The sequence below is a fragment of the Sebastes umbrosus genome, chromosome 4 (assembly GCF_015220745.1).
Source record: "Sebastes umbrosus isolate fSebUmb1 chromosome 4, fSebUmb1.pri, whole genome shotgun sequence".
Taxonomy (NCBI): Eukaryota; Metazoa; Chordata; class Actinopteri; order Perciformes; family Sebastidae; genus Sebastes; species Sebastes umbrosus.
Genome location: NC_051272.1, coordinates 1,738,665 through 1,762,225, shown reverse-complemented (window position 1 = coordinate 1,762,225; position 23,561 = coordinate 1,738,665). Strand labels below are relative to the sequence as shown.

The window sequence follows — 23,561 nt, the reverse complement described above, 5'->3', positions numbered from 1 at the left end:
CCAATCTCCTCTCTGCTCCTTTTTACAGACGGGATCACACTTAACTCATCGACTGCTTTACGCTCATTTCACATTTAAACATCCATGACTTAGACACAAGACTAAAGTACATTTACTCAAGTAGAGTTCTTAAAGTCCCAGTGAATCAAGAGTTAGAGCGTCTTTAACTTCTCTACTGTGACGTAATCCCCAGTGAAACGGAATATTTGAGCCGTGTACCGCTGCAAGAGGGATTTAAATCGAATTTTGCTTATATTGTTATACACCGAGGATGTGAACTAAAAGGGTTAAAATGACATTTTTCATTTAATCTGGACTTTAACTAAAGATTTCAGGTTCTTGCACTTCACTTAGACCTTCAGACCTAAACCACTTTTACTCGCAAGGAAGTACTTTTTCCATGGTGGTATTGCTACTTTTTTTTTAACACAAGTGTGCAAAACATTTGGTTTATTGCTAGATTATTATGAATAATTAATTATTATAACATCTCATCAATGAATCAAGAATTGTACAACTTAATACAATTTCATTTAATGATGTAAAACTAGTTCCGCTCTTTGACGGATGGGTAAACTCTCCAAGCTGTTTTTTTCTTGCGTTCCAATCAGTAATAAACGAGCAAAGAAAACAGTGAATAAATTAATTACTGTAATATATAACCACATCTGAGTTTTATCTCAAAGAATATCTTATAGATATAATCAATAATATTCAATAAAGATCCTTTGGTTGATCTCTGCAAACAGAAGGCATTAATATGTAAAACACATTTATTAAAGTAAACCCAGCGTGCTTTACATTCAAATACAGCAATGAGAAGATGCAACAATAACAAAAGAAGAATACATGTATTATTGAGCTAAATGTGATCTTGTCATGGCGAGGCAAGTGTATTTGTATAGCACGTACCTCTCAACAACAAGGCAATTCAAAGTGCTTTACATAAAACATAAAGGCATTAAGAAAAGAACACAAGGTGATATGAAAAGACAATATAAAAAGAATAGAATTTAAAAAAGGGAAAAACAAGTGTTTTCAGTATAAATAAGCTCAAATAGAATAAGACAGATTACACAGTAAACGTTACAGTGCAGTTCAAGATATGAATAAATAGTTTAACTTAATAAAAAAAACAAATGTTTTGATTTAAAAGAACTGAGAGTTGTAGAAGATCAGCCTGTCGTGGAGCTCTCATCGGCGTTTGTGCTGCATGTTACTCACTGTTTAGACCTCTGGCCTACAGGCTGCTAACGGTCACAGATTGACGCGTGATGGATGATGATGCTCCATCGATTTACGCGTGGTGGAAAAATCTTTCCCATTTTAATGAGAGCCGTGATGGAGAGCGAAAACCCCATTGACGCTGCCGCCCCGTAAACAAGGCAGTTTGAGATGCAGCGGGCTTCAAATTTGAGGCATGCCAAATCGAAGCGCGCTAAGTGCATGTTTAATGTGACATGTGAACACACCCACAGACACACACTTGATGCAGTCATTCAAAAGGCTGCTAGATGTTTGCATAGAAGGATCCACGAGTGGAACTTTATGTGGAAATGATCAGGCTGTCATGTGTTGAATATGCAGGGATTGTGTGCACACGTTGACAAGAAAAAACAGCACCACACCTCCTCCTCCTCCTCCTCCTCCTCCTCCTCTTCCTCCACCTTTTCCTTATTTGATGTTCATTGTTCCAAGTCAGGTAGCGGGCTTCTAAGTGTTCACAGTGATTGATCTCAGTGTGAGTGTCTGGTATTTAGACAATGACTGCGCTCTCTGAATGCAGATTTTCACTCTTGTTGCGTCCTAATGGGATTCTTTCCACTCAGTCATCTTAATTGGCTCCTGCTTCTGCCCCAAATTGGCAGTGACGTTTTGCATATTTGTTTTGGGTCTTTTTTTTAGGCTGTTTATTTAGGAGTGATTGTCCAATTTGGTAGAGTTGAAAAGATACCGGAAAATAATTTGCTCTCGAAAAAAGTAGATCTGAAGTTGGTGTTTAGGTGTAATGACTGAGGATATAAACTACGCTGCATTTCAAAGAAACACGTTTTTTGAGGCACACACGAAAATGATAATTATCCCAAAAGATTTCTACAATAAAGGAGCAAACTGATTAAAATTTACAGCTATTCTCTTCTAAATGAAAGAAAGTGTTGAGGTTTCGGAGTAATTCGCTTGTTGAACTGCTTTTTTTCCCAGACACACCCTGCAACACAACCTGAGGCATTACAATGTGCTATAATAGCCCTGAATACGAACTCCCTCGGCAAATAGAATAAAAGGAAAGTCTACACCTGCGCCGTGAACAAAATAAGCAATTTGAAGATTTCACTTTGGCCCTGCTAACTAAATGAACTCATTTCAAAACTTATCAGAGGATTCATTGATTTGTTGCAACCCCTAATTAAAACCTTTGATTTCTGAAAATAATTTGAAAGAGATAAACTAGAGAGAGAGATAAGAGTCTGTCGTATCTGCTTCAAATGATTACAGTTTGAATATTAAAGGACGAGTTCAACGTTTTGGGAAAGAAGCTTATTCGCTTTTTTGCGAGTTTGATACCTCTCTTTTATCTGTCCGTTAATATGAAGCTATACCGCCAGCAGCTGGATAACGACTGGAAACAGCCCGGCTCGACCAGTGTTGTAGGAAATCTTCAACCGGGCCGGATGGTTTCAGGTCCTAAGCCACATTAAATGATAACTTCAATAAAGACAAACTTTAAAAACAAGAACAGACTTCAGAATTCGATATGAATGGATTTACTGTGGATCAAACAGGATACAATAAACCGAGCGCTGCTCTCGAGAGCAGACCGGATCACCTTCAATGCTTTACCACAATCCCACCTTTGGTGGGGCTTACAACAGATGCCCTCCTACTGCTATTCCTTTTGAAAGTTATTGATCCCCTGGACACCATCATTTCCAAGTTCTGGGTTTTAAGTACTTTCCAAATCTAATGGTGTCACCTCTTCTTCACTGGTTACCTTTCACACCTTCTCACTACACCAGCACATCTACATCTCACTAATGTGGCCTCGATGTGACACATCCAGGAAGACACTGAAACACCTTTTACCTGTTGACAGAGCCAGGCTTCACAGTGCTGATCTAAGCTAACCATCTCCTGGTTGTAGCTTCATATTAACCGTACAGACGTGAGAATGGCATCAATGGCTTCTCATTTAACTCCAAACAAGACAGCAAATAAGTGTATCTTCCAAAATGTTGAACTATTCCTTTAAAGTGCTATTAAAGCCGCTATATGTATAATAAATATGTATAAATGTCCACCTTTGGTTCCCTGCAGCCGTATTATCGTCTTGGGACACATATACTGCACCAAATTTCACCAATATTGTTTAATTTTTTTAAAAACTAATGTCAAAGACTTGAAAATCAGATACAAATTCAACACGTAAAAATTCACCCGACCACCAACTATGCAACGTAATGCTCATACAACGGTTCGTATGATATCTTACTAAAAGTTATACCTCAGTTCTCCTAAACAAAGTGTGAACTTTTGCATGTTACATGCATTCAGTCTTTTCAAAATGAACTTCCATCTTCACAGGAAACAACTTGGTTAGGTTTAGGCAACAAAACTACTTAGTTAGGTTCAGGAAAAGATGGTGGTTTGGGTTAAAATAACAACAGAAGTGGCGTTACTTAAGTACGGAAGTTATGTGACTAATAGGTCAACGTTGGGACATTAACAGCGTTCTCCTGGGCGAAAGGCTTGTGTTTTTTTTCACCCTCCCTATGCGCCGTTTGCTGCTCTTTATACTTCCTGTTGCATGATTAAGTGGATTAAATACGCATTGATTTTGTCGGATATATATACGAGTTACAGTGCATTACTTTGTGCAGGTAAAGCTACGAACGGTGTATGAGACAAGCCTGAACTATAACTCAATATCTGATCCAATGACATTCCCCTAAAACCAGAAGAGGCATCCTGTAACACCCTCCGACACCTTCCTCCACCCATGAGGAACCGAGGCCAACAGAGGAGATTATTTGCTGAGTGGGACACTGTTTGGCCAGCAGGGACATCTCTTTGTCTCTTTGCTCTTTCCTCTGACTGCTATAAATCTAGCCATGAGGGAACTGGCTACTGAAGAATATCAAACAATGTTTTGGCAACCCCTCGTCCCCCTTGTTGAAAACCATCTGCTCGAGTAAGTGAGCTGGTTGGGGAAGGGATGGGACGGATGGATGGATGAGAAAAGGACAGAATGAAAGAGAGATAAAGAGAAAGAGAGAGACCACTGGTGGAGTGGCACAGATTCGGGTGTCTTTTGTGGGACATCCAGAGGCGATGCCAGTGTTATCTTCCTACTACCAGACCTCGGTGTACTGCAGTAGGAAACACAGATAGTGAGGACGCTTCCTGTTACAAACTACATGTTATGCAAGCGGAGAGGGATGAGCTGATCGTCCCTGTTTCCATAGTTGCGGGAAAACTTGATTGAGAAATAGTGGCGATATTAAAAATGCAAATGAAAAATTATGACCTCCAACGACATAACAGCACTTAGCATGTACTGTATAGCACAGGCACAGTTTGGACTTTAAGGTTGGGGGTTCACAAAAAACAAATCTAGATGGAATGTGATGTGCACAACGCAGAGAGGTCTGATGTATTGGGATGCTTGTAGCCGACATATCACAAGCGTGGGTGACACAGTCAGTTTGATTGCATTGTTTTCTGTTGGAATGTCCGACTCCTCGTTCCTTCTCATTTCACTACAAACACCTAAATAATGTGACGGCTGGCTGGACGGAGATTGCCTGAAAGTTTACATCGGCTATACTGTTGGCTGAATCATATATTATTTTTAGTTAATATCGCAATATAAAACCTGTTTTCTGTTAAAAAACACAGAAGATAGCAAGAACTCTACTCACCCATCTTGTAAGTGGTTACGTCTCTAGTCTGATCTCGACCACACAGCTGATAAGTACGGGGTTTGTTTACGTCGCGTAACAGAAGTACATATTTAACAAAGAGAGTCCGATGCTATTAGGCTATAAGTAAATAAAAAAGACCTCAAATCTATCTTCTTGTTGGTTTCTTATTCTGTCAAGAAGACACATCAAGGTTGATATTATTCATCATTATAATAAATGATTAATTATTAACTAAATTGTTAGCCTCTGTGGCTTCTAGACGACGACAGTAACGTTAATACTCCCGTTGCTTAGCAGCGGTGTTCTCACGCCTTAACCACTTGAACGTCGAGCATATCGTGTACACGACTTCCCCGGTTGTAAACACGAGTTCATGAGTTTCATCTGAAGGCACCGTAATACAATCAGGAAGTTGGTTCCAGAGCTGAGCAGCACTTTCAGTTCTGACAATAGGTATTACTAACAGATTTCTCTCCATTGATCTGAGAGGTGTTTCGATCCTGCTCCATTTAATGATTTATAAACAAGCAGCAGAGCTTTAAAGTCAAATCTGTGACTGACCGGAAGCCCGTGTAGGGACCTCAGTATTGGAGTAAGGCGGTTGGATCTCTTGGTTTCCGTAAGAACCCTAGCAGCTGCATTTTGTACAAGTTGAAGCTGTTTGATGGTCTTTTCATCTCGTTAGATGTCGTTACAGCACACCCAACCAAACCCATCAGTGATGCTACTGTACGTGCGGTCAGACATGCAACACACTTTCATCCAGAGTGGCCAGTGAAACACTGCTTTTCAAACATTTACTCTTTAAAAGACATGATAGGGTGAGCTGTAGCCATGTGTACACTACGGAGACTGAAACGTCCTTTTTCATAGCCTCGAAGACTGAAGTCGTACTGTTGAGTGAGGTTATGTTGTGCTGGATGTTTAGTAATATGGATTATTAAGAATGCCAGTGTGAGTTTTGAATGATGTTCTTCTTACTTCTGGATCTAAACCTGTGATTTCTGCAGCTCTAGTCAGCCTGCTGTGTTTTCTGTCTGAGAACTAAAAGACCTCTTTATGCATAACAAGGACGTTTTCTGTCCTAATAGCACAAAGTTAGCCAGCCTCCTCAGCAACGACTATGATTGATTCAGTCGTCGTGCAGGAATGCACAAAGGTGAGGAGACAGCCGTTTTCTAACCATCTATCGTGGCGTGGCAACAGATTGACCCCGAGCACTCCCATCCAGCGATAAAAGCCGCCGCTGTACTCTCGGCCAGCCGTCTTTGCTCGCGCTACATCACGTGTGTCCGTGTGACAGGCCAATCAAGAAAATGGAGTGCGTTAATGGAGATGGAGATGGCCGCTGCTCTCTCCCCCCCATATCCCCCCCACATCCCCCCCCCACATCCCCCGCGCGCTCGTGCGGCGCCCCCTCATCATCTCACCTCCTAACATATTGTTTTAGCGAACGTAACTGCTGTCACCGGGGGCGGGATGGATGGCGTCTTACAGTTAATAGGCTCTAAATCAAAGACGCAGCACGGATGGCCAATCACAAGGCGGAAAGCCGTCTCCTAAGACCTCCGCTCAAGGTTACCGTTGCGATTGCGGACGCACTGAATGTGTTCTCTATAGTTTCTGTCTCTTCAGTGACAGTTAATACCGTTTCTCTCCTCTTCTGTTCCTCTGCCATCTAAAGCTCTTTCTCCCGCTATCTAAATTGTTCACTCTCTCACACACTTTTCCTTCACACTGGCTCTTTCTCACTGTACATCTTTCTCTGTTTAATCCACTACTTTGGCTGCCCTTTCCTCTCCACCTCCTTCTGTCCCTCCTCTGTATCTCTCACTTCACTATCTCAGTCATTCGCCCTCTCCCCGGCTGTCTCATCTCCCTGTCTCGCTCTACAGTGCAGCTCGTCGTGACTCTGTCTTTGTCTCTAATTCAGTTCTTCTCCTTACCTGCCCTGCTTCCTGCCCTCCCCCTCTACTCCCCGTTTTCTCCCTCTACATCTTTGTTTCTCTCTCTCTCTCTCTCTCTCTCTCTCTCTCTCTCTTGAAACCAGTCACAGGGTTTAATTAGCCTCCATTCATTTAGTGAAGGACACGTGTACTTTCATAGGTGGTCGGCGATTGTCTGTCTGTCTGCTTCATTTATCCGTAAAGCTTTTTGAATAGCTGGAGGCAGCGAGTATTGATGGAACTGTGAGAGGAAGAGGACCAAGGAAATGTGAATGCCACAGTTGTAGGCAGGTGCTGAGCTCTTAGTTTGCGGGTTGGTGGGCGGCGCTCTACCCAAGGACATGCGAGCCGACTGAATGCCAATGCAAATCTATTGAAATTCAATTTCGAGTGCTCTTCGTGAAAGCACCTGGCACAGAACATATTCAGGGGTGAATGTCCTCTTGCAGACACTGAATACAGTGAATGAATAATAAATTGGTAATGTCAAGGACTACGGAGCTTGTCTCTCAGAAAAGTGCCTACGTTTGACCTGCGCTATCAACAGGAACACGGCCCCCGGAGCATATTACACAGCCGGGATCAACTTGTATTTGCATCGACTTGCATTTGGTTGCATCACATTATCAAGATTATTTTGTTTACCCTGGCAGTGTTGTGCATCTTCTGTCTGATGGTTTGGCATGCAGTTTAGAACCCAGGAATAGCTGTTGCTAAGGCAACAGCTAATATGGATCCAAATATGGAATCATGAGAGTGAGGAGGAAATACAATCTAATAAATGATAATTCTTAAAGCTGCAATAACTGAGTTTTAATTACTAGGGTGCCGAAAGCCTTCCAAACAATCTCACAGAAACACAGCCTGGGTTTATGGAGTTGTTATACTAACACGCTGTTATACTACCACTAACATATCCAGCAGAGACAGAGCCACATTAGCATTAGCTTCTGAATCGCCACCCACAGATTTGTTCAGCGATGCAGTTAGGTCTGGTGTTGTGCCCATTGATGGCTGTTTCCCACGTTCAGAGAAACAATTGACTACTCAAAGCTTAAGGGGACTGTTTGTGACTTCTTACACGTATAAATCATTGCGGGTCGGTGTCCCATCCGCGCTCGCGTGCAGCTACGCTGTTCAGACTCAGACTCCAAACACAAACTCCAGTGAAGCACCAAAACCTCTTGGTTGTATCTAGTGAAGCCCGTCTGTTAAACAGTGTTGGCCGCGGTCGGAGGACGCGGGGGAGACCGTAGCTTTGGTCTCCAGGACCGGAGTCTCTGCTGTACTCTGCTCCTCTGCTCCTCTGCCTGCCTTCACTCATACACCGCGCTCGTTCTCGCTCTTTCGCTCCACTCTCACGTGCATGCTGCTCACTCCACACTGCAGAAGAGTTAATTTAGCTCTGAGAATATCTAGTGAATGTTCAGTGGACGTTTGTGCAGAAATAACTGCTGCAGCTCTACAGAGAGTGAAGGAGATACATGGTGTGTGTGATCAGCCACACAGACCTGAGAACAGGTCTAGTCGGGTGAAATAAGTGAAAACACCAGTGTGGGTTTACCATGGGTGATATGACAAATACTGCATATGGGCACTTCAGAAATTCAGTACACACATTTCATATCTAAGAGCACAATTAAAGGGTTTGGACCCCCTCGGTGTACCTGCACAGGTGTTTTCACTTATGTTGCGTGATTAGACCTGGTTGTCAGGACTGTGTGCAGGCTGATCGATCTCCTTCACTCCCCCGCTGGACGACATGTAAGTTTGGTGACCTCATGTCAGTCCCAGCATATACATTTAATGATTGAAAACACCTTGTGTGTTTGTGTGTGCAGAGCCTTTTAGATTAGCTTCTCTAGTGGCATAATTCTTACTCTACAGTATCTATATACAGCATATAACATTTATAGTATGCTCGAGCACACTGATGAACTGAATGACCAGTGTGGAGAGAAGCAGTGAAGCCGCTGTGTGGAGGAGTGCTTTACTTTCAATGGATTGAAAATCGAGTAGCGCAACCTTAAGTGCTTCAGTGCACGCCTCTCATGGACTCTCTGCTTTTCGACCTCTGTCTCCGTCTGATGAAGACAAACAGCCCTTCGCCACTGGCTGCGTAGAAGCAGGGCTGTCCTCCACCAAAAAATATTCTCAGTTGACTAACACTTATACGATTTTGTCGACTAATCCAGAGGTTCTCAAACTTTTTGGGGCCAAGGACCCCCTCCTAATCCTCTTAATTGTAACACAGATTAAAGGTCCCTTATCATGCTCATTTTCAGGTTCATACTTGTATTTAGTGTTTCTACTAGAACATGTTTACATGCTGTAATGTTCAAAAAACATTATTTTCCTCATACAGTCTGTCTGAATATACCTGTATCCACCCTCTGTCTGAAACGCTCCGTTCTAAATATTGTATGTTTGTGACATCACAAATGGACAGAAATCCTAACGGCTTGTTTCAAATGCATAATTTCTGAAAACTGGCTGTGTTTATTTCTCTGTAAAGTGAGCGTTTTGATAGTGAACAGTATTTATAAAGCACTTCTTTATAATATAGAAGACCTGAAAATCTGACTTTTTACCATATGGGACCTTTAAGAACTCCTAAAAAAGCTTAAAGTGCCATGTGTGGGTAAAGTGCATCATGCATTGAGTAGCAATAGTTGCAGGTACAAAAGTATTCCTTTATGATTTTGTTTTTCACCGACGGCCAGAGTGAAGGAACAGTCCTGAAGAATGTTTAAAGAATTGATAGGTTGAGTTGAAACTCACCTATAAGCTTACTAGCCCACTTGACAATGTGGTTAAGAGAATTCTTGTCTTTCAGGTTAACCATGACACAAGAGAAGAAGACAAGACTGGGCGTTGTCATCATAATATTATACAGATTAACTTATCAACGCTGATTCAAATCAGTCACACAAAGCCGGATCATGAAATCAACCAGTGACTACATGTTAATGTTGTCTTATCTCTAATTAGAAATGAATGAAAGCCAAAGTCAATTACGGCCCGCTCCAACATCTTTGATGAATTCAGGAGGCTCCTAAACATCAACACCAACTCTGTAGAAGCAGACGAGACAACACGAGCTCGGCCAGCTAATTTATATTTGTGTAATCAGAAAGCGAGCTGGTGCAACACCAACAAACATGTTGCATCAAGTTTGTGACTACACATTAGAATATTGTAAACAAATTATACATTACAATTAATTTCAGCCTCTCCTTCCTTTTCCTCATCTTCGCCTGTTGCAGCATTTCAAACTTTGCTGTACTGTCGGATAAAGTAAATATTATTATTATTATTATTATTATTATTATTATTATTATTATATTGTAATGGTACTTTTCTTCCACAGCAATTCTGGACTCCCACTCCTCTCTTGGAAGCATTGTACTGTGTATCATGGGATGTACTGTTATACATAGTAACGGACTGCTATATTTAGCAACGGCCTGCTATACCTAGCAACGGTCTGTTATACATAGCAACGGTCTGCTATACGTAGCAACGGTCTGTTATACATAGCAACGGACTGCTATACGTAGCAACGGTCTGTTATACATAGCAACGGTCTGTTATACATAGCAACGGTCTGCTATACGTAGCAACGGTCTGCTATACATAGCAACGGACTGTTATACATAGCAACGGTCTGCTATATATAGCAACGGTCTGTTATACATAGCAACGGTCTGCTATACGTAGCAACGGTCTGCTATACGTAGCAACGGTCTGTTATACATAGCAACGGTCTGCTATACGTAGCAACGGTCTGTTATACATAGCAACGGCCTGCTATACGTAGCAACGGTCTGTTATAGAGAAATTAGACCAACACATTCACACCTATGGGACATTTAGAGTCAACAATGAACCTAACCTGCATGTCTTTGGACTGTGGGAGGAAACCTGAGACCCTCTAGCTGCAAGGCAACAGTGCTAACCACTGCACCGCCGTGCAGCCCTATATAGTATAATTTAATATAACATAATATAATGAATGTAATATAATAATCTTACATTTATAATGAGGCCGTTTACGACTGGTTTCTAGAGGGAAAGCTGATGAAACTGTTGAACGCCACTCATCTAAAGAGGTTTGAAAAAATAAAGAGCAAATCAGAATGGACCATGAGGCCTTGAACTTGAGGCTCGAGGTATCAATGCAGAATACTGATTCAAATGATTGTTTGATCTGCACCACCAGGGTGTCGGTAATCTGCCAACAAATATTATAATCATTTGTGTGAAGGTCTATTAATATCTATGACATATAATTAACCATACACTGACCTTTAAATGCATTTGAGAAATATCTGAAAATGATTATAAGAGTTGTGTTTATAGATTCAGTTGACAGAAATGTGATCTATCCACATCTAAACCAGCTTTGTTCTCTCTTCTTCTTCTGTCTCCTCCTTCTCTCCAAGATATTGACGAGTGCGCTGAGGGGAAACACTACTGCAGGGAGAACACCATGTGCGTTAACACCCCCGGCTCCTTCATGTGCATCTGCCATACGGGCTACATCAGGATCGATGACTATTCCTGCACAGGTGAGTTCCTCCGCTGACCTTTTGACGGCCTGGATTCAAGTGGAGAAGGCACACTGCTCTGTGAGCTGCAGCTTCCACAGCAACCATTTTGTGCAGAGAGTCGAAGTATAGGTGCAAATAAGGATGGTATTTTGTTGTCGTGTTGGTGTGGAGACGAGGAGAGACGTGCAATGAGATTCAATAGGAAGGAGGAGCTTTTTTTATATACCTACAGTAGTTTATTACCAGTTAGAAATGATTTAATTAGCGTCTTTAGACATACACTGGAGGATGATTTTTGATTTCATTATGATAAATTCTGCAGCCAAGAGACGCACAGACCTCCAGAGAGAGAGAGAGAGAGAGAGAGAGAGGCTGCCAGACATTCAGACACAAACATGTAGGGAGTTATCAGAGTGCAGTCTGAGGCAGAATAAGGAAGCTGTGTAATAGAAAGTCATGCTACGACAGAGAGACATCGTAGGATACCTGTTAAACACACACTGTAAACCTCAGCCACCTCCTCTCCCTTTTTTCCTGCTCGTCATATTCCAGACGGCGCTCCGCTTAGACACACTTAAAAACTGTGAATCTGTCACCCTACAATTATGCACGGTCTGTTCATTTGATATGCGTAGGGGATGAATGTCTCTGTTTGATTTGCTCCTATTGGTCTTGCTCTGATTACCAGCACCACATTAAAATGAAACACACACAAATCAATACCAGCCGTACTACTTTATGATTCAGCATAAACTAGTGAAGAGAGAGAAGATTGAATACTGAGAGAAAGTGTGGAATCAATTTTGGGTTTGTGTAGATTAGAAAGTGCATCTATCTCCCTGCTTTGTTAAAAAGTTTAGATTTGTCAAACTCCACAATTTCACATTTTTATTCAAGTATTAATATGAATCTTTAGACTCTATTATATTGTGAGATAAGCTAATTGTTTATTTGACATATTTGAGCTTTTTAAAAGTGATTCCCATATTTTTTTACGCTTTGAAAACTTCACTTTGAAAAAAATATATTTTTATTAACTTCTGGCCTCTTTGGAAATGTAAAAGTGTCCGTGGACTTTCTGCCGTGTGTGAGTGTGTGAGTGTACAGCCTTCGTCTGGTGTGTGAATGCACTGTGTGCGTGTGATAAGGAGAGACGGAGGAAGTCACTGAGAACCTGAGAAACAGAGAGACTGTGTGAGTGGAGGCGGCAGACCCGTTTGTTCCTGATCAAAGTTGAAACCAAAGTCAATTTCAAAAGCAAACCAAGTCAATCTAAAAAAGATTGCGTGGGTGATTCACGCTCTTTGTTCTCCGTCTGTGTTGTGGGTGATTGCGGTTGTAGTCCTGCGTTGTTCATAATAGATTCTTCCGCTATACTTTGTCATCAGGTTAAAGTAGAAAAGACACATTTGTATTTGTGTAAGGGGAAAAGACATCCTGATTGATCAGGCCAATTAGCAAAACACACCGCATGCGATTGTTTTGACATTAAAAGTCGGATCGACAGTCAGAACAACGTCAAACGGAAGTGGGTAAATGAGGTAACTGTCATGGTTTCAAAAGAGGAGCCAAACACCCGGCAGGCAGAATAAAACAAAAGCCAAGATTTAATAACAAAAAGCTGAAAAGAGGAATCAAAAACTGATGGAGCAGACTAACACAATACAAAGTACAACGGAAAAAACACCAAAACTTAAAGGGACTGTTTGTAAGAATAAAAAATGTCTTGTTAACAGCTTCACCTGTGGCCGTTAAGTCAACAAAAGTCAGCGTCCTGTTGCTCGCGCTTGTGCTCGCTCTACATAGACATGAAGGAGCATCGCTCAAATCAGTGAGGCGACACACGTCAGCTAAAAGCACAATATCACTCTATATTTCAGCTGCTTGGCAGTAATGTTAGCTGACCAGACCAAGGTCTCTCCATGAATCAATGCTGATCCTAGTGTTGGCTTTTCCCGCCTCAGCCTCCCGACCGCGGCCGGAGGGAACGGGGGAGACGCCGGAGTTTTGGTGGGAGACGATAACGTTTCTCTCTGCGGAGCCCCGTCACTTCACAAGACACGGGAAACCTCTGTTGGTCTGGAGGAGCTGCAGCAGTTATTTCTGCACAAACGTCCACTGTACATTCACTAGATATTCTCAGAGCTAAACTAACTCTTCTGCAGTGTGGAGTGAGCAGCATGCACGTGAGAGGTGGAGAGAGAGAGAGAAGGAGCACAGTGTGTGAGTGAAGGCAGGCAGAGGAGCAGAGTACAGCAAAGACTCCGGTCCTGGAGACCAAAGCTACGGTCTCCCCCGCGTCCTCCGACCGCGGCCAACACTGTTTAACAGACGGGCTTCACTAGATACAACCAAGAGGTTTTGGTGCTTCCATGTAGTTTGTGTTGGATTCTTGTCTGAACAGCGTAGCCACACGGGAGCGAGCATGGGACACCAACCCGCAATGATTTATACGTGTAAGAAGTTACAAGTAAAACAAGACAGAACACATGAGGAAAGTGACTATCAAAATAAAACAGGAAACAAACTAAAACCAAATCCCAGCACCATGACAGTAACAACATCTGTAGTTTTGGTCATAAAGTCAAATATGGAGCTTATAGGCTGCTTCACAAAACAGATGATAACATATATTGGTTTTAAATTATTATATAATTTGGGGTATTCTATGCCATTATTAGACAGTGATAGTGGAGAGATGACAGGAAACAGAGGAGAGAGAGAGGGGATAGGAATCATGAATATTGTGATTCATACTTGACCCCTATACGCCCCAATAATAACATGTATTGTTAACTCAGCCGGAAATTATACAATTCTCATTTTTCAGGTTCTGAATCCAGCAAAGGCGATCTTAAAGGGATAGTTTGGGTGTTTTGAAGTGGGGTTGTATGAGCTACTTATCTGTAGTCAGTGTATTACCTGCAGTAGATGACGGTCGGTACGCCCCCAGTTTGGAGAAACAGACAGGAGTTAGCCACTAGCCGTTTTAGCCACCTAAGAGAAACGCTCACCTAAAAGAATCAATATCAGTTTAAGTGTACTCTATATTTAGAATATTTTCACAGCTTTATCTTGCAGTGAGACCGCTATACAGTCTATGTTTCTGACGGGGAACTGAAGCCTTTATCTATGCTCTCGCCAAAGCAACCAGACTGCATTGAAAAGAAAACTGTAATTTTACCTCTCAGAACACGGGAGGGAGTTTCTGGTCGACCGCTCGTACAACCCGACTTCAAAGCAAATTAAACTTGAGGGAATCAAATTCTATGAAGTTCTTGCACACCAGAAAGTCTTCGACAGGTGCTTTGGATCAAAAACTGACTGTGAGAGAACCAAGAAATCACTTTATTCACTTCATCAGATCAAAAATTATATAGAAAGTCTTAATGAATTTTTGACCTTGTACTCCTCTGAGCTTTATTGGCTAAATACATATAGACTGCCTTTATGAATATATGAAGGTATCGACAGTGTGCAGGATCCGGTATTAGATAGGAAAGTATAAAGACAGACAGGAAGGACTTTGTAAGGACTATTGTAAAGTCACCTGTAGTACAGTTTCTATTTAAAGTTATGGCTTTGTTATAATGCCAAACGCAGGAACACACTTAGAGTAAAATACATCAAAAATCTGCGTCAGTAATCCCTCCATAATGTGAAGTCTCTGTCCTTCATCTAGAATAACGCAATGTCATCCCACAGCGATGTGAGTGGCAGATCCGCCTCATTCCATCACCAGTTGTTTGCAGCTTGTGAAACACGACGCTAAGTAGCTCCCCTTGTGCATCATCTCCGAGGAGGAGGCACCGTGCGGCATATCCTCAGTGTCGGTAATTAAAAAAGCAATTTGCACCAATGCAGACTAATTCAGCGGCAGCGGAGTGAAGGGGGCTGGCTGCCGCCTAGCGCCGCACGCCGGAGGATTCAGGCCTCGCAGCCTTCCTGCCGTGCCATTGGAGTTTGAATGCAACGCAGCGAACAGCCGGTGAAAAACTCCCATTTCCTGCTCCATCAGGGACCCCTGTAGAGTTTCTCTCTCCCCCCGTCAATGGAAATCAGGAATAATAGAGCATAGTTAAGGATTTGAGACTTTGTGTCTTCAGAAAAGCATAAACAACTTAGAACTGATATTGAGGAGTAGATATGTATTTTCTTGTGATTTATTTAGAGACAGAAGCCCCCCTTGCTTACTCAGTCCTTTCTCCACATTATTTATAGACAACCACTGCACCTTATGTGATTTCACTCCGCCATGTTTTCCTCTAATCCTCTGAGCTGCGGGCAAGTTTTATTGTTTTACTCATTTGTCTTTCTTCCACCGTGCGCTCATTCCTCAGATTCACAATGAAGATTAATACCCTCGACCCCAGTGGATTAAACTGTGTCGCTATATTTTATGTAGTCTCCTATTAAAATGCCTTCAAGTCACTGTAGTGGAATACACAGCTATGCGTCTCCTTTATAAAAGTCAATTTGTGTGATTAAACCAAAAGGCTTATGCAGAGGCTTGATGTAATGACTTTTTTTTTTTTTTTCCCGGCTTCAGTCAAATTACCATCGCAGCCTCCCAACAGAGTTATTGGACTATCAGCTCCCACACATCCACCATCACATACACCACAATCACTACTACGCATCTCACCTCTTAGCCTATATTACAAAGATGAATTATTAGGTGTCAACAAAAACATTCAGGGAAAAAAAGAATTAATAAACGCTGGAAAACACACCAGGGTGCTCGTCCGTATACGTGCTGATGTGCTAGTTTAGTGTCACCTCTGTTGTGCTGGTGGCAGTAATTGACAATAAAAAAGAGGAGATGCTAAGCTAGTAGCTGCAGGAATCTACTGTTTATTAATAGCAATTGAACATCTGCTTCTGTTTGCAAAGAGTCCAAAGGGAGTACTGATCCCTGCAAGTTGCCCGCAGAAGAAATATTACAGCTGTGGAAGGAAACATTAAACCGCCCCCCCTTCAGCACCTATTGACATTGTACATTCACATGATGTACGAGCATCTTTATCATCCTCAATGGCTTTCACCAATTAACGAGTCGCAAGCTCAGCAGAAACAATGTCCCGGTATTGATAGCCATATTTCCGCATGCATTACAGCGTCGTAGGAGAGGCGGTCTGCCTAGTAAAGAGGATTAAGTTGACTGTAGTTCATTTCATGGCTCAGTGTTTACGTGCAGAATAGTGGATTAAAGGACTGATCCGCAGATTTAAGCGTGGACGGAAACAGCATGGAGCCCGGTTCTACTTCTCCTCAGCTTGTCGGGGGGTCAGCGAGCTCAGACAGAAATCTGTATTTTACATCTCGACCACCTGCAGCGAGCGGAGGTCGCGGGTTCAGATCCCAGCTGGTGGTAGACATGGAACACTTCATGTACTTGTTTAAATGAAATCTACAACCAAATGTCCCGACACGGCCCGGCCTCGGAGTCCAGTGGAGCCTCTGGCGAGAGAAAACATCCCCAACTTTCTTTTGCCCCTCTCTTTGACTAGCACTATATCCTTGATCTTGAAGGTCAAGATTCCTCCTCTTTCTCCCCCCCCTCTACTCTTCTCCCCAAAGTGCCCGAGGTGCTCCTCGCTCTGTGAGATTAGCAGCTAATCCATGAAAGGTAGCGGATTGCTTGTGCTCTCCCTTTGAATGTTATTAAAGCAGGCTGTCCTGAGGTGTGCGCTAGGTGTACACGGTGCATGCGCTTGTGCCCGAGGTGTGTATGCAGGGTGTGTGTCCTTGTTCTAATCCTGTGATAACCAGACCTGGGCCCCTGAGGCGGAGGAACGGAGGGAGGGCCGGGTGGAGAAGGGGATGAAAGGATGGACAGGGGCCAAAGGTGGAGCAGGGGGGGTTGACAACAACAGAGATCAGAGAAGAAGACTTTCAGCCTGATGACTCAAAGGGTACGACACGGAGGGGGGGAGGTTAGATAAACAGAGTTTTTGCCTCTTTTTCCGTGACATCCAAGTATTCTGCTTTAAAAACGGCATTGCATGCGCAGTTACAGCTAATTCAGGAAGCTAATGGTGCTAAGATTTAGTATTTTAAAGGTGCCCTGTGGAGTTTTCTTTTCAGTAGATGATGTTGACTCTCTTGTGTGTATCCTTTAGGTCTAGTAAACATGATGAATGAATTTTTTTCTTCATAAAACCTTTGCAAAGCCAATTAGGATTCAGTGCTCGATATCTTTCAGGTATCGACCAAAATAAACCAGAACCAAGTATTATCGAAACTTCTCCAGTCAGACGATACCTGCATTTGATCCTTTTTGTGCCCAGATCTCGCAGTCAATCACAATCACGTAAGCTTCAATGTAATGCGACGTGATTAGCCCGCTACCGCAGCAGCTACAACCCATACAGTCTGTGGTGTGGTGATGTCGAGCGCAGTGTATTTGACGGCAGTTCAGCGTGCCGAGATGCCATCAAAACGTTCAAAAGTATGGCTATACTACACGCCCGTGGCGTCTGATGAAAATGTAATGCGATGGTGAAATTTTACACAACTGAACGCTTCCATCCACGTGACGGGTATCGAATGGAGTAGAAAGATAATGTATCAGTTGAAGTACTCTACTGGTATCGGTATCACTTTCAGGGTATTGGTACTGTTATCATTATTTGTTAAACTATACTCAGCCCTACACATCCAGCGTTGGAGGCGGGCTCCCGTTCAATCCTATGAATGGCTACCCGGATCATCCGGCGATCTGATGTATCCATTGGGCCCACAGAGCAGTCACAGTAGCGTTTCCTTTACTTTAACTCCGCCTCCCAGCCCTCGCTCCAGCCTCGGTCTGGGTCTCGGAGGAAGGGACATAACTGGATTCTGCTATTAGTGCATTTTACAACTTTTAGTACCTGATTATTTAAATAAGAACTATTAGAGTGTTCGTACTGGGGAGTTGATTCCGGATCGACGACCGGCACATCCTGGGGGCTTGATGGGGGCTTGGTTTATATCCATTTTTGCTGGCTTACAGTCTTCTTCTTACTTGCCTTTGTTGGCACATTGCTACATTTCTTGGTGCGTTACCGCCACCGACTGTCTATTGAATAGTGTGAAAACAACGGACTTCTTATCATTTGTCCAAACAATCAGAATTTCATGCACTGCAATGTCTCACTCTTTTTGCGGTTATGTTTTTTTTTTTTCCATCCTCCGTGTCACCCTCGCAGACAAGTTTTCCCCGCTGACATCATCAGATCATCGTCCTCACAGACCTGTAATTGTGAAGTTCAAGTCGAGGCTGTACAGTGTTTTCAGGAAAGCAGCCTGAGGTCAGACCTCGCTCAGGCTGCCCGTTGTTTTGGCAGAAAGTGGAGGGAGCCAAGCAGGAGGAGAGACGGCCAGCCAGAGAGAGATCCCTGGTGACAGGCTGTACATAATTGATTGTTTATCTGTCTGCAGCCTGAGCAGCAGCAGCAGCAGCAGCAGCAGCAGCCAGCGAGGAAACACCTGTCTCACACTAACACACACACACATTATAGGGATATAGTTCATTGTAGAGTGCAGGAGTGTAATAAGTTCCTAAATAACCTAATACTAAACTTAAGGGTCGTGGTGACACATGCACACAGAGCACCTGGTGGCTCTGCTCTCTGTTCAGACGGACGCCTGGCTGTTCCCTGATCTGGCAGATGTGACCTTGTGAAAAAATAAAAACCCTCACCTCATTCTCTTTCCTCTCCCCTGTGCTCCTATTACTGTTTTTATATGCCCATGAACAGATTTTAATTCTGCCCAACAGCAGGTGAGAGTGTGTGTGTGTGTGTGTGTGTGTGTGTGTGTGTGTGTGTGTGTGTGTGTGTGCATGTGTGAGATGCAGCAACAGGAGCAGAGCAGCGGGTCCTCCTAAGTGCCCTTCAATCCATCTCACACACGCACACATACATCATACCCTCGATGGAGGAGCTCATCACAATGTCACTTTCGATTTGGATGAGCCCGCGGTCTGTTCAGGAGATATAATGGATTGGATGATGGCAGGGAAATAGATGATGCGGCTCAGGTCTCCTGCAACAAGCATTCACATTTCTGATCTTCTCACTCTTCAGGTGCCATCTCTCAGTCCTCCAACCTCGCTGTCTTTCACAATTGCACACATTTTAAAAAGCCCCAAGTTGAGGGGAAATTACCTGTAAGTAGGTACTCCATACAAAAAATATTATACCTCTGTGGTTGAGGAAGGCTACTGAGATCTGCTTAAAATGTGCAAGAGGAAAAGAGCTGAGAGAAATGAATGTATTTCCGTCCCCGTCCCCTGGCAGGCTCAGAAACTCAGTAAAATAACGAGAAACGGTCCAAACTGTTGCCCCCAGATTAGCAGTAAAGCCTTTGTGTTTTCCAACAGTGTCCTTTCAGCATCCTTTGAAAGTTCTCTCTGCACTGTAAACACATGATAATAGGAAATGAGAAAAGTTGTCGGCTGGCTAAATTACTAAATGTTTATGTAGTTAGAGAGAAAGCTCTCTTTCCAAAAGACTTTTTCATGATTGTTTTTTGTGCACCCTTTTGGGTCCTGACGGGATTCAGAGCTGTTAAATAAGTAGAAGAAGATTTCAGAAGGTTAAAACAAGTCCAGAAAGTGTTCTGCACTTCAGCTGATGCGGCGCTCAGTAAGCAAGTACTTATCAGAAAGCATTATTTATGTGATATATCTCCGAAATACGATAGACAAGTATTCTTCTTTTGTGTGTCTCGGAGGGATAAAGATCTGCCTTTGTGTTCAGGGGCAGACGAAGGGCGGGCATTATAGCGCCTGTAACTGTTTAGTTGTCTTAAGCCACAATCAGATGAGATTTTTGCTTTTTGCAGGTATAAGAGTATCTTGGTTGCAGAAGGGATTAAAAAATAAAAACATAGGAGACATCTCACCATGAAAACAAAACATGGAGGCCCCAGAGAACGAGGCCAGGAGGTTCAGTAAGTCAGCACAGCGTGACGGACTCCGGTTTCAGGAGGGTAAACATTAATCGCTGGTGCAAAAGGTTTATTCGCAAGATTGACACACAGCGGTGGAGTCGGTCCAGCTGGTGGTACCAAAACAAGACTCGGTCAAAAGTATGTGCAAAAGTATGTGTCTGGACCGTGTACGGTCAGTCTGTGAATTTGTGGCTAAATTGTTCCACTAATAGTCAGTAGTGTTTATGATGTTAAATCCAGCGGTACATGTCCACCAGGTCCGGCGAGGACACTAGGGGACGCGCTGCTCCACTCAACTGGCCGTTCAAGCGGTGACGTACTCTATCGTTGAATGCACCTGATTGGTCCCTGGTAGGGATGCACTGATACCACTTTTTTTCAGACCGAGTACAAGTACTTACATTTGGGTAATCTCCGATACCGAGTACCGATACGAGTACTTCTCTGTGCCAAAAGACCCTCGTTAACAGCAAGCTGGAGGGTGTGAGAGACACACGGCAGGCTGGGGAGTGCCGCATACGAGGCGGTGCGCCGCCACCGGCTCTAGGTTGAGTTGGAAAGGCACAGGGCAAAGGTGGTTCCCGGAGCCGTGGCCAAAGTGTCACCGGGGCGAACTGTCCTCAGTGCGCCTCAACCGCGTCGTGCCCCCAGGGCAGAGCTCGGCCCACGTAAAAGGCTCCAGGGGTCTACAGCGATGTCTGCCACCCACCCGACCCGTCTTGAAACACGGACCACGGAGTCTAACGCACGCGCGAGTCAGAGGGCGCAATGAAAGTGAGGGTCGGCAAATGCCGCCTGTAGTGGGATCCTGGCCCAGCGGGGTCGTGCGCACCAACGGCCCGTCTCGCCCGCACCGTCGGGGAGGTGGAGCGTGAGCGCATGCGATAGGACCCGAAAGATGGTGACGAGAGGTTAACGTCACGCTGCTGTAAAGTGATATCGGTGCCGTTGTATCGGAGCCGTTTTGCGAGTACGGTGTATCCCTAGTCCCTGGTTCTCTGCTTGCCATTTCAAAAAGGAAACAACTTGGCGGCCTGCTCGTCAACTAAACAATCCACCAACATCTACTTCTGAAAACATTTTAAGTGAGAAATAGGCGATGATGTCTCGGCTGAATCTAGTTTCATTTTAGAACTAGATCGCCTTCGTTTGACAGCTCGGTCCAAGTTTCGTGAGCTGGACGCGTCACGCTGGACGGGCTCATTTGCATAAAGGACTGTTCCCTGCCTTTTAGAGCAACGGCCAATCAGGAAACTCCAACACTCGGACGACCAATCGTGTAACTTCATCACTCAGTCACTCAGTGACAGACTTTAGCGTTCGTAGGGCTGGCCCTCTGCGGTCCAGCCAAAAATGGGGAGTTATTCAAACAGTAGGTAATTATCAGGTCATTAAACAGGCGTTATCGGTCACTATAAGCCCCATAGATGTGGGTCAATAGGGGCCTACTACACCCACTAGTAGGTTTAATCATCTATTCACATGGCAGATCACAGAAAGAAGGTATAAAATAACCCGACAGCGACCTCTAGTGACGGTAGTGGAGCAGAAGCAGAAGGCAGGCGTTGTAGTATAGATAGTGTGAAACTCCATGTGGGGTGGAGGTCGTGGCCGATGGATGGGAGTAACGCAGGGCATGTTTTTTCCCTAAACTTACCTAAGGGGTTTTGTTGCCTCAACCTAAAAAAGTCTTTTTTTTGTGTTCAAAACATAACATTTTATTTAGTTTTACTTGTTTGAACGTGTTGCTTTTAAGTTTCTCTTTCACTTTTACAATGTAGTAGGCGTAGTAGGCCCCTTATTAACTAACATCTATGGTGCTTATAGCGACTGATAAAGCCTATTTAATGGCCTGTCGAATCGGGTGCAGGCTATAAACTACTGACATCATGCACCTTTTTTGACAGCTAAACATAATGTTGTTATGAATCAGTAAAACGTTCAGATCAAACAGAAATCAGATCACATTTATCTGAGCTCACGGCTTCTTTGACAATAAAATCCGTCTCCCCTGCAGCTTCAAATTGGCTACAGCATTCAATTTTTTTTAAGAGGCCTATTAAAAAATTCGGATCCCTTCTGTAAAAGATATAAGGCAATTAGGTGCGAGAGTCCTTATCAGCCTTTATGTTTCAGTCTTATAAAGGTAACACAAGATGTAGGATGTATGATGAGAAGACCACCATTAGAAACCTGTTTCTATTATTGTGGTTGCATTATCCACCCTGCATGAAGGTATTGTAACAACAAAGACACTAAACAATTAGAGTTCAGCGTTACTCTGTGGAGAAACATTAACATGTATTGTATGCTATATGACTTTATAATCCCACACTCTGTATTATAATCCTTTAATATGCCTGTGCGGGTTTACAGATAGTATCTGACTTTATGGTGTCATTAACATGTTTTAGATATTTTTTTTTTTTCACCACAAAAGTGATATTTTAATTTGTCACTCTAGTAACTCATGTTTCACACAGTATTGATTTTACCGTATATGTGAAGACTTTCCCTCTTATTTTTTGCACACTGCAGCTGTTTTTTTTAAACTTGTTTTCTGTTTTTCTCCACACTGACTTTATGGCATCGTAACAATATTTGTACTTGGATTGTTTGATTTGTAAAGCACTATACTCGATTATTCTCCAGGCCTTTATTGCATTTTATTTTGCCTCCTTCAGACTCCTCCTCTCCAGATAGAGGGGAAGAGATTTGTTTGCCAGTTGGATACAGTATGTTGTCATGGGCTGTAGCCATTAGTCAAGCTTGTCAGCGGGATATTCATAACAAACCGTATCACTAACTCCGCAGCGGCAGCAGCAGCAGCAGCAGCAGCAGCAGCAGCGGCAGCAGCGATGCGAGCCTGGGAGTCGGGGGGTCCTGAGGGGACATTTCGTTAATGCTTGTGTGAAACTCACAGAAAACATTTCTCTTGGTACTTAATGGCCAATTGTGCCATTGTACAACACTCAAACTAAAGGCCAGCGGCTCATAAACGCAGAATACAACACCTCATTAATGTATATGTGCAAATGCAGGCGCTTATTCTCAGTAGTTCTAAAAGTCAGATTCATGACTGAGACTGTTCCTATTGTGCCACAAAAGGACAACAAATTACAGCGAAGCATCTGAAACAGTTTTTCTTGACAGATCACGATGATCATCACGATGGGAGATAGAGAAATGACTCGCCCTCCGCT

The 23,561-nt window shown here is 43.2% G+C and overlaps 1 protein-coding gene across 1 annotated transcript in view; it reads left to right on the top strand.

The window, feature by feature from the left end:
* Positions 1–23,561, top strand: part of nell2a (neural EGFL like 2a) — a 98,197-nt gene that overhangs the window by 41,389 nt on the left and 33,247 nt on the right. Inside the window, exon 13 of the mRNA XM_037767356.1 lies at positions 11,314–11,439. Coding sequence (XP_037623284.1) covers positions 11,314–11,439 — 126 coding nt within the window. The remainder of the gene's footprint in view (positions 1–11,313; positions 11,440–23,561) is intronic.